The sequence below is a fragment of the Clupea harengus genome, chromosome 3, assembly GCF_900700415.2.
Source record: "Clupea harengus chromosome 3, Ch_v2.0.2, whole genome shotgun sequence".
NCBI lineage: Eukaryota > Metazoa > Chordata > Actinopteri > Clupeiformes > Clupeidae > Clupea > Clupea harengus.
The window spans coordinates 17633231-17645730 of record NC_045154.1 but is presented as its reverse complement, the minus strand read 5'-3'; the positions used below and the strand labels follow the sequence as shown (position 1 = coordinate 17645730).

The following is a 12500-nucleotide window of genomic DNA, read 5'->3' as shown; positions in this document are numbered from 1 at the left end:
TGTGTGTGGGTGTGTGTTTGTGTGTGTGTGTGTGTGTGTGAGTGTGTGTGGGGGTGTGTAGTTGTGTGGGTGTGTGTGGGTGTGTGTTTGGGTGTGTGTGTGTGTGGGGGGGGGGGGTGTCAAGAGGAACAGAGTAGTCTGCCCAATCTCCCCCAGTCTACCTCAGTCTCCATGGCATATGAGTGTGGGTGTGTGTGTGGGTGTGTGTGTGGGAGGGGGGGGGGGGGGGGGGGGGTGTGTCTACCTCAGTCTCCATGGCATGTGCCGCAGGTGTTTGCGGCACCGGTGACATCAAAGTGCTTTCGATTTCACCTTGGGAGTACAGCTGACCAGAACGTCAGTGTCAATACAGGATGGATTTACATCCCTCTGCGATCAATGCTCCTTACCTCAGCGGCTTCTGCTCTCCAGCTGGGTTCCGACCTGGTGGATTAATCCTGCGCCTAATTAGATGTTTGATGAACTAATGACTATGTGCTCGAGGGAAGAGACATTAAGCCTTACAGGAGGGCCAATCCACTGTCAGCAGCGAGGGGGGCATTGAGAGATGGGGGGTAGAGAGACAGGGAGGAGAGAGAGAGACAGGGAGGAGACAGAGACAGGGAGGAGAGAGAGACAGGAAGAATAGAGAGAGACAGGAAGGAGATATTTATACAGTATATATGCTGTAACTGCACAGTGTATGTAAAAGTAAATGAGTGTACTTATAATTGTTAATACACACACACACACACACACACACACACACACACACACACACACACACACACACACACACACACATACACACGAAAACATATGCTCTGACATATGTATACACACATACAGAGACAGAGAGAGAGGAAGGGAGTGTGTGTATGTGGTATGTGTGTGAAAGAGAAAGAGGGCGAGAGAAAGTATGCAGGGGGAGGAGAGAAAGAGAGGATGGAGAATAGAAGGGGAAGGAGAGGAAGAGAGGATGAGAATCGAAGGTCAGTGGAGTTCACTCTACAGATGAAGTGCAAAGGAAACGTATCGCCATGACAACAGGGCCCCGGCAGAGGCGCACATTCTTAGAGGAACTCCCGGTTTCCTCAAACTGGGTCTGAAGGAATTGTCGTCAGGGTACACACACACACACACACACACACTCACACAACCACACACACTCATAACCACACACACTCACAACCACACATGCACAACTGCTGCAAGCACTGTATTTCCTAGCAGCTTTATTCATCTCTTCCTGTTTGAACAATAATAATAATAATAATAATAATAATTATTATATGAACAGTATACATACGGTAAGAGCGCACACTGTAGGCTCTAGACACGCTCTCTTTACCCAGGCAAACATTCCTTCCTCCCTGCTGGCCTTGACTGACAGGTGTCTTGGCCATGTTGCCATGGCAACACTCATCTGAACTCATCAAAAACAATGTTCGGGTTGTTCTATCTACAGGTAATGCTTATTTTGTGGTTCATGTGAACGTGTAGGTTTATGTGTTAGACTTTTGATCACAGCTATCATAGCATATCATGCTCACAGATATGTGTTATGCCTGTTCTCAGGCATACCATCGGGCACATACACAAACACACTGGTTAGACTGTACTAGATGCACAGCATCTAGGTTTTAATCCATTTTTTAAGATTCTTAGAATTCTAAGATTCTGAGATTCTTAAAATTGATGTGCCATTACTCTAAGTGTATTTTGTGACAAAAATGTATGTAGTCATTAATTAACCTATTAGTTATTACTATTGCATAGTACTTGGAGCTATTCAAAATCAAATGTAACCAACAAGCTACATTTCATACCTCAAGTCTTACACATAGAGGAACTAACACACACACACACACACACACACACACACACACACACACACACACACACACACACACACTCACACACACACACACACACACACACACACACACACACACAAACACACCTTTACGTGAAGTGCCGGAGGTGTATCTCGTACATTTAGATCCCTTACACAGGCAGGTGTGTGTCACCTGTATCTGAGATCCCTGTGGCCTATCTGACACACTCTCATCTTGTTTCTCTGTGCGTTCGTCAGGACCAACCTGGAGGCCCTGCAGAATCACACTCTCTCATCATGTTTCTCTCTCATCAGGACCAACCTGGAGGCCCTGCAGAAGAAGCTGGAGGAGCTGGAGCTGGACGAGCAGCAGCGGAAGCGTCTGGAAGCTTTCCTCACGCAGAAGCAGAAGGTGGGCGAGCTCAAGGACGACGACTTCGAGAAGATCTGTGAGCTGGGCGCCGGCAACGGAGGCGTGGTCTTCAAGGTCTCACACAAACCCTCCGGCCTCATCATGGCACGCAAGGTACAGTGGGAAACGCTGCCAGGAGACAGCCTGTGTCAGCCCCCAGCTCTGGCCCACAGCTGGCCCACAGCTGGCATGCATCTGGCTTTATTCAGGGGACAAAAAAAATAAGCATTTGGAAAGAGTTGTAGTGGAATATAAAGCAAGTTTGTGTATATTAGAATCTGGCTTTATTAAGGGGACACTGCATTTGGGAAGATGTGTGGTAGAATATAAAGCAAGTTTGTGTATATTAGAATCTGGCTTTATTAAGGGGACACTGCATTTAGGAAGATTTGTAGTGGAATATGAAGCAAGTTTGTGTATATTACAATCTGGCTTTATTCGGGGGACAATAAATAAGCATTTGGAAAAAGTTGTAATGGAATATAAAGCAAGTTTGTGTATATTAGAATGGCTTTATTGAGGGTACACTGCATTTAGGAAGATTTGTAGTGGAATGTGAAGCAAGTTTGTGTACATTGCAATAGACCCACATAGGTTTGTGGAGTCCAAGTGTATGTGAGTCCTTTTCATTTCCCTCAGATTTTGAAAGATATGTAGGTTCACTTCCTTATATGATCTAAATATCCATTTGAGTGTGTGACTGTGCACTTGCGTTCTGTTACTAAGCGTGTGAGACCTTCTGTCCTATCATTTTGATCGTTTTTTAATCTGCACTCCGGGTCGTTTTGCTGCTGTTGCACATCCATTACTATGACCTTCCCATGGGTTGAAAAGCTGCCTTGCTTTACTGACTCAGACCTCAAGCAGAATCATTTAGGGCATGCCAAAGTGATGAGCTTGAATTTTGCATCGTTACACCAGTAGGTGATGGATTTAACATTCGTAAAAAATGTTTTCACACCTGCTGAAGTATTTACTAAATCCTGGCTGTAAAGCTTGTCAGTGCTTGTGTTTAAGGAGTGTGTTTTGGTCTCAAGCCAACAGTGTAAATGTGTTCTCTTGTTTAAGGATTCTGGCAGGTCAGACGTTTAATAGATTCTATCGAGTGTAGAACAGGAGACGGCTCTGCATAGCACGGAGAGGAGTTCTCCAGAGCTCGGAATAGTCTAGTAACAGACATATGCTGTAGAGCTTTTAAATCTGTCCGATTCCTCTTGGCATCACATGATGCACAGCTCTGTAACACAGGTCAGAGTTGTGGTTTTAACCTGTCCGATTCCTCTTGGCATCACATGATGCACAGCTCTGTAACACAGGTCAGAGTTGTTGGTTTTAACCTGTCCGATTCCTCTTGGCATCAAATGATGCACAGCTCTGTAACACAGGTCAGAGTTGTGCACAGCGCTTCTCTCCTGCACCTTGGATCAAATCGATTTAGTTGTTATGGCCTCTGTGCCGTTTTTAGAGCCTGCTGAGAGTTACTGAAGGGTATCTGATGGAGATAATTTCGAAACACTGTTAAAGCCTTAAGAATATATTAATCAAGTGACTTGTATTAATAATTACCTTGTATGAATCATGTGCTTATATAAGCAGGAACATGGCTTTGCTGTGTTTCTGTGTATGTGTAACTGATGCCACTTAGTCTGCATATGTGAAAGAGCATGTTTGGACCAGAGGTGATAGGAAGGGTCAAACTGTGCATCTTTCAACCTTGTGCAAAACCGACATCCTTGTATGACTGAAAGAATAGTAAGATGACCTCGGACGTCAGAGACCCACCACGTGGTTATCTCTGCTGACGAATTGTTTTGGTGTCAGAGAACGCTTACATCTTTGTATATAAACCTTGTGTGATGTGTTTAATTTTGCTACTATCTCGCCTGCTGCAGTCTGGGAGTGAGCCCGGGCTCCCTCTCTCTCTGAGAGTGGGCCCGTGCCTCTCTCTGGCCTGCCAGGACGTGGGTGAGCCCGACAAGCTTGTTGTTATTGTTGAATAAATATACTTATATATGCAACTCCGGAGTCCTGAGGTAACTTGAGTGAATTTTCACCTAACAGTATCAGTCTTTACGGTTGTACATACAGTACGTCAATAACGTGCTGAAGTAAAATCGATATTCACACAAGTAAATGATATATTTCACTTCCATGATGCAAATGTTTTAAGAGCTATTAAATTGTATTAGCTCAGAGTGTTCCTGAAGTAAATGTTGCATGAAATTAAGTGAAATACAATTCATAATATACTACAGATATTCGCACAGATACAGTATGTATATCACACTATGCCATGAATATATAATGTACCCTCTGATGTGAGAGCTTAGAAATCTGCAGTCAATTTTAGTCTGGTTAATTTAGAGCCTAGTAATATGAAAGGGTGTGTGAATGGACTTCTGCCTGGCTGTGTGTGTGTGTGTGTGTGTGTGTGTGTGTGTGTGTGTGTGTGTGTGTGTGTGTGTGTGTGTGTGTGTGTGTGTGAATGGACTTCTGCCTGGCTGCCAACATGCAATTCAGTGACTCACACGGTAAGGTTTCTAATGCTTCAATGACCCTGCCTCCATCACCCGTGCCCCTGTGTGTGTGTGTGTGTGTGTGTGTGTGTGTGTGTGTGTGTGTGTGTGTCTCCCCAGCTGATCCACCTGGAGATCAAGCCGGCCATCCGTAACCAGATCATCAGAGAGCTGCAGGTGCTGCACGAGTGCAACTCGCCCTACATCGTGGGATTCTACGGAGCCTTCTACAGCGACGGGGAGATCAGTATCTGCATGGAGCACATGGTGGGTGTCAAAGAGAGAGAGGGAGAGAGAGAGAGAGAGAGAGAGAGAGAGAGGGAGAGAGAGAGAGAGAGAGAGAGAAAGAGAGAGAGGGAGGGAGAGAGAGAGAGAGGGGAGAGAGAGAGAGAGAGAGAGAGAGAGGGGGGGGGGGGGAGAGAGAGAGAGACAGAGAGAGAGAGGGGGGGAGAGAGAGAGAGAGAGAGAGAGGGGAGGGGGGAGAGAGGGAGAGAGAGAGAGAAAGAGAGAAAGAGAGAGGAGAAGAGGGATAGTGACTAGGGCTGAACGATTAATTGCATTTGCGATTTAATCGCGATATGATAGAACGCGATTTTCTAACCGCAACGTTCGCGATTAAAAAACGTGGTCTAAAAAAAAAAAAAAAATTATAACACCAAAATTATAATTTTTTTTTTTTTTTTTTTTTTTTTTTTTTAAGATGGTACATTTTGCACACAGTGTTAAAAAAGTGCATGCCTAGTGTTTATACTTAAAATTACTTTTTTTAAATTACTTAAATGCACAGTGGCAAAGCCACCGATTTGTTGTTCTTGTTTCTGTAATGAGCAGTTAAATAAAAATGTAAAATGTGGGAAAGAATATTTTACACTAAATGTATCTAATATTGTGTTGTTCATATTTAAATCATTCATTACGTTTTGTTGGGGGAAAAAGAGGGGAAAAAAAATCGCATATTAAATCGCAATCGCAATATTTTGGTAAAAAATCGCAATTAGATTATTTTCCCAAATCGTTCAGCCCTAATAGTGACACAGGTTGAGCAGATCTTCTACTTTGATCAGCAGGTAGTGGAGTCGCTATTTGGAAAAACAGGAAGTAAACAGATTGATACACAGACAGGAAGGCAGACAGACAGACAGACAGACAGGTAGGTAGGTAGGAAGGTAGGCAGACATGTAGGCCGGCATGCAGACAAGACAGACAGACAGAGCCAGACACGGGCAATCTGCCTCCCTGTCCTCGTCATGTGTGGCCATCTGCTACAGCAGTGGAAGAACTAGCATCAGCAAGGGACCCGTAGGTGAATTCTGTTCTGAGTCTCACACAGATTCAGTGTCTACACACTTATACACACATCTCTACACACACCTCTACACACACATCTCTAACACACACCCTCTACACACACATCTCTACACACACACCTCTACACACACATCTATACACACACCTCTACACACACATCTCTACAACACACCTCTACACACACATCTACACACTTATACACACTTATACACACACCTTCTACACACACATCTCTACACACACATCTCTACACACACTCTTTACACACACATCTTTTACACACACCTCTACACACACCTCTACACACACACCTCTACACACACCTCTACACAACCCTATACACACACCTCACACACACATCTACACACTTATACACACACCTCTACACACACATCTCTATACACACACATCTATACACACACCTCTACACACACATCATACACACACCTCTACACACATATCTATACACACACTCTACACACACATCTATAACACACACCTCTACACACACATCTATACACACACCTCTACACCACACATCTCTACACACACCTCTACACACACCTCTACACACACATCTCTACACACACACTAAGGGGTAAGAGCAGGCAGACGCAGCAATCGTGCAAAAACAGAGAGTAAAAAAAAACACATGCGCACATTAAGCTTCTCTGCTACATTTGCTCCAAAGTCATCATAAATGTGTGTGTGTGTGTGTGTGTGTGTGTGTGAGTGTTTCCATGGCCAGATGTAAATACTGATTGCGTTCGCAGGATGGGGGATCTCTGGACCAGTCCCTGAAGTTGGCCGGCAAAATCCCTGAACAGATCCTGGGCAAAGTCAGCATTGCGGTATAGTGCCTGTGTTTCAGTCTGGCTGCTTTTGCAGTGTGGTACTGTGTGTGCTTTTAGAAGGTGTGTGTGTGTGTGTGTGTGTGTGTGTGTGTGTGTGTGTGTGTGTGTGGTGTGTGCAGTCAAATGTAACAGGCTTCTCCCCTGCTGATCTCACCCAAGGTGTTAAGGGCCTGGCCTACCTGAGGGAAAACACAAGATCATCACAGAGGTCAGTGAGTCTGTTCTCATAGGTCAGTGAGTCCTGTTCTCAGAGGTCAGAGGTCAGTGAGTCTGTTCTCAGAGGTCATGAGTCTGTTCTCATAGGTCAGAGAGTCTGTTCTCATAGGTCAGTGAGTCTGTTCTCAGAGGTCAAAGGTCAGTGAGTCTGTTCTCATAGGTCAGGTGAGTCTGTTCTCAGAGGTCATAGGTCAGTGAGTCCTGTTCTCAGAGGTCAGTGAGTCTGTTCTCGAGAGGCTCATAGGTCAGTGAGTCTGTTTCATAGGTCATAGGTCAGTGAGTCTGTTCTCAAAGGTCAGTGAATCTGTTCCTGTAGCCAGCAGCACAGGGAACAGGGTCAATGTTTTTACAAACTCATTCAAACACGCAATTATCCTAAAACCACTATTCCTTTATATGCTTTTACATATCACGTGTTTACATTTATTCTCCCTATTATAATCTTGCTGTTTTAGACTCAGTGTAAAGCATGTTAAAGTCCCCTAGACCACAGAAGTAAATGTCCCTCCATATTAGGAATGCACTATATTATTTACCTGCTAATTATATTGGACATACATATGAAAATACTATAGTACATCATACCAAGGTCGCAGTGTCGTTATTTTACAGTGTGCACGGTATATATATGATAGTGCATTGTATATTCAAAATAAATCAGCGGTGTAGCAAGGAGGAGATGTGGACAAGTACAGATGTCTGTCCTTTACTCTGAAAGGCGTCGTGCTTCGCACACGGTGGTAAATGGATGTGGACATGCATGCTCTGTTCCCTGCTGCCAAAGCAATTAGCCCCCTCCTTCTGTGCAGATGTGAAGCCATCCAACATCCTGGTGAACTCGCGCGGGGAGATCAAGCTGTGCGATTTCGGCGTGAGCGGACAGCTCATCGACTCCATGGCCAACTCGTTTGTGGGGACGCGCTCCTACATGTCCGTAAGTCTCTGCTGCTGGCTGTGTGCACCCTGTGTCTCTAACCCTGTGTCTCCCTGTGTCTCCATGTGTCTCCCTGTGTCTCTATCCCTGTGTCTCCCTGTGTCTCCCTGTGTCTCTAGCCCTGTGTCTCTAACCCTGTGTCTCTAACCCTGTGTCTCTAGTCCTGTGTCTCCCTGTGTCTCTAACCCTGTGTCTCCCTGTGTCTCCTGTGTCTCCCTGTGTCTCCCTGTGTCTCCATGTGTCTCCCTGTGTCTCTAGCCCTGTGTCTAACCCTGTGTCACCCTGTGTCTCTAGCCCTGTGTCTCTAACCCTGTGTCTCTAGCCCTGTGTCACCCTGTGTCTCTAACCCTGTGTCTCTAGCCCTGTGTCTCCCTGTGTCTCTAACCCTGTGTCTCCCTGTGTCTCTAACCCTGTGTCTCCCTGTGTCTCTAGCCCTGTGTCTCCCTGTGTCTCTAACCCTGTGTCTCCCTGTGTCTCTAACCCTGTGTCTCTAACCCTCTGTCTCTAACCCTGTGTCTCCCTGTGTCTCCCTGTGTCACCCTGTGTCTCCCTGTGTCTGTAGCCCTGTGTCTCCCTGTGTCTCTAACCCTGTGTCTCTAACCCTGTGTCTCCCTGTGTCTCTAGCCCTGTGTCTCCCTGTGTCTCCCTGTGTCTCCCTGTGTCACCCTGTGTCTCCCTGTGTCTCTAACCCTGTGTCTCCCTGTGTCTCCCTGTGTCTCCCAGTGTCTAGCCATCAGAATACTACATGCCCCTTTACCACTAATGATCAAACACTAGCAATGCATTTATTAAAAGGCACTAATTAAAGAAAGAGGAATCACTATGCTGCTGAGCATGTGGCCAGCATGTGGGGACATCTCTTGTGAGCTGTGACTGGCAATCGTACATTTAAACGAAGCATATATATATAACTGTATAATATATAACACTGCACTGCACGCTGTGATTGGGATCAAACATCCCGAGCTTCTAGCCGCCTGAGTGTGAGCTGCCCTTCCACTCCTGATGCTGATTGAGGAAATACAAACCGCTGTACCGTACCATTTGCAACGCACATTATGGCATTTATTTGTGTTCTGTGACAGGCAATGTTACATTTTAAGAATGCTTATATCCCAAATTAAACACACTTTCACTGGGCGCGAAGAGTTAAATCTGATTCATTCAAAGCCTTTCAGTCATGCGAGTTTGTCCGGACTTGGCAGGTGTTATAAATAAATAAATAAATAGCATACATTGTTCTCTTGCCGGCCCGTTCGCGTACGTGTCTGTGTGTGTGTGTGTGTGTGTGTGTGTGTGTGTACGATCTCACATTAGCCCCCCCTCCCTGGGGCTGGGGCTCCCATTGCGTCATCCTATCCCTTCCTGTCTGCCCCCTCCCATTTCCTCCCTCCCTCACCTCCTCACCTCCTCCTCTCCCTGCGCCTCCCCAGCCGGAGAGACTGCAGGGCACCCACTACTCCGTGCAGTCGGACATCTGGAGCATGGGGCTGTCGCTGGTGGAGATGGCCATCGGACGCTTCCCCATCCCGCCACCCGACGCCAGGGAGCTGGAGCAGATCTTCGGGCAGCCCGTGGAGGGGGACCCCTCGTCCGCAGAGACCTCCCCCAAACCCAGGCCCCCCGGCAGGCCTGGGAGCTGTGAGTGTCTCAGATCAGACCGAGACCGTTGGAGGTCGGAAACGCACTTTTGATGACGATGTCCATTGTTCAGTCAATCAGTATCTATCAGTGAATCAATGAAAATGAATGGAATTGCATTGAGCTTCAAGCCAGCTAGCAAGTTCATTATTCGGTAGAGATATGACATTAGCTAGTGCTAAGCATAAACAAACATGTGTCCCAGTATGGATGTCACTCAGGGGGACCGATGTTTGCCATCACTGCTGAGGTAAACTGGCCTCATGACCAGTCTATGCTCTAACGCCGCGGCGTGTGACATCACATGAATATATTACCATTTTGTATTTTCATTCTGTCTGTTGATTCTTAAGCTTCTTACATCTTTTATTTTGTTTTTTTTTAATCAAATGTGGTGTTTTTAAATATGATTGCTTTAACTGTTACAGCCTACGGCCCTGAGAGCAGGCCTCCGATGGCCATCTTTGAGCTGCTTGACTATATTGTGAATGAGGTGAGCGAGCGGAGGGAGGTGCCAAAGAGACATTGTGTCTGTGGCCTGGTGGTGTGTGTCTGTGGCCTGGTGGTGTGTGTCTGTGGCCTGGTCGTGTGTGTCCGTGGCCTGGTGGGGTGAATGGAGCTGTCAAAGAGACATTGTGTCTGTCTGTGGCCTGGTGGTGTGAACATAATGTGAATCATGTATTGTATTTACTTTCAGCCTCCTCCAAAGCTGCCGGGGATCTTCAGTGCTGACTTCCAAGATTTCGTTAATAAATGGTACGTACTAACACACTCCCACACACACAGAGGCCAGCCGTGTTTCCAGTAGTGTGTGTGGGATGCGTGTCCGTAGGTGTGGATTCCAGTGATCAGCTTATCAATGAGGCATGCTGCTCTCTTGTGGAAAGACGATGTAACTACACAAAGGTTGACAACCAAAGCTGGTTTATTTCTCTGTTTCCAGCTTAATCAAGAACCCAGCAGAAAGGGCAGACCTGAAGCACCTGGTGGTGAGAATCCTGCTTGTGCTACAGCTCTTCACCTCCTCTCCCCTCCTGTTCACCAACTCTTCACATCCTCTCCCCTCCTCTTCCCCTCCTCTCCCCTCCTGTTCACCAACTCTTCACCTCCTCTCCCCTCCTCTTCACCTCCTCTCCCCTCCTGTTCACCAACTCTTCACCTCCTCTCCCCTCCTGTTCACCTCCTCTCCCCTCCTGTTCACCAACTCTTCACCTCCTCTCCCCTCCTCTTCACCTCCTCTCCCCTCCTGTTCACCAACTCTTCACCTCCTCTCCCCTCCTGTTCACCTCCTCTCCCCTCCTGTTCACCAGCTCTTCACCTCCTCTCCCCTCCTCTCCACCTCCTCTCCCCTTCTGTTCACCTCCTCTCCCCTCCTGTTCACCTCCTCTCCCCTCCTGTTCACCAACTCTTCACCTCCTCTCCCCTCCTCTTCACCTCCTCTCCCCTCCTGTTCACCTCCTCTCCCCTCCTCTTCACCTCCTCTCCCCTCCTGTTCACCAACTCTTCACCTCCTCTCCCCTCTTCTTCAACAACTCTTCTCCTCCTCACATTACTGTACAACAGTTGACACAGCTTCTTTCCAGTTCATCTGAATTTAGCCTATTGTATCATTTTGCATTTGACACTTTCATCCAAGGCGCCTTAAACGTGATGAGGTCGGATACAAATAGCTGAGGGGAAACAATTGAAAGCAAAGCACTGAAAGGCCATGACTGTAGGACAGAGAGGTTCCTTGAAAGCAGAGCGCTGTAAGGCCATACTTCAGAAACACTGGGCTCAGGTAGACTGTGCTGGCCGTAGGACTGAGAGGTTCACTGAAAGCACAACAGCAGCGGAGGAGGGAAAGGGAGATTTTTATTTTATTTTTCTATTCCTCAAAGAGGATGAAGGATAAGAAAGGTGTCGGGGATGTTGGTGATTGCTGAAGAGTTTGGCTTTCTTATATTACCACATGGCCGCGTAGCATAGCATAGCATAGCTGGTCTAGCTCCATAGGGCACTGAGGTAGAGAGCTGGCCTGCCTAGAGGAACCCTAGTCTCACCTCTAAGGCTAGACTGGATAAGATTGGATAAGTGCACCCAACGACATTAGTAGTTTGTTTTGCAGCAATGACGAGAGGAATTGAGAGAAACAGCTTTAATAAAAAGATGGTGACAAAACTTCCCATTTTAGAAAGGGACAGTGAAATACATAATGTCTGTTGTAAGCTGCCCTCTATAGTGTAAGGATGTACCCACCTCTGTAGGTAACATGGGGAAGGGTACAAATGTTGAACAGAATACATTTACAAACAGTTGAACAGTCAAGACGTTACATTACCATTTCACATGAAGTGCCCACTATTGTCCCAATCTAACCTGTTATCTTCTGACCACCGACCGAAGCTTTTCCCATAGTTGGGTTTATGTATTCATCAGCCACCTACATACCCACGTACGACACAGACATGCATGCTTGACGGAGCCGGATGCTTAGGCGCTGCTGAGCGCACCGTGGCACTAATCCCTTCCTCTGCCCTCTGCCCTCCCCTGCTCTCGTCAACAGGTCCATCCCTTCATTAAGCAGTGCGAGGCGGAGGAGGTGGACTTTGCCGGCTGGCTGTGCAGCACCATCGGGCTGAACCAACCTGTGACACCCACCCACAGCGCGGGGGTGTGAGAGCGTGACCCTCCCCCCACCATCCCTAACAGCCATGCCAAACAAGACCCTCTGCCAACCTCCAGCAAACACACACACACACACTAACCAACCGCCTACCATGTGCTAACACCCTCACACACAAAAGTCTGCCAATCAGTGAAA

At 46.8% G+C, this 12500-nt stretch overlaps 1 protein-coding gene across 1 annotated transcript in view; it reads left to right on the top strand.

The window, feature by feature from the left end:
* Window positions 1–12494, top strand: part of map2k1 (mitogen-activated protein kinase kinase 1) — a 20372-nt gene extending 7878 nt beyond the window's left edge. Inside the window, 11 exon segments of the mRNA XM_031564810.2 lie at window positions 2132–2342; window positions 4865–5011; window positions 6826–6916; window positions 7066–7114; window positions 7158–7159; window positions 7932–8056; window positions 9490–9697; window positions 10126–10190; window positions 10395–10453; window positions 10641–10686; window positions 12243–12494. Of these exon segments, the coding sequence (XP_031420670.1) occupies window positions 2132–2342; window positions 4865–5011; window positions 6826–6916; window positions 7066–7114; window positions 7158–7159; window positions 7932–8056; window positions 9490–9697; window positions 10126–10190; window positions 10395–10453; window positions 10641–10686; window positions 12243–12356 (1117 nt within the window). The 3' untranslated portion in view covers window positions 12357–12494.
* The last annotated feature ends 6 nt before the right edge of the window (window positions 12495–12500 follow it).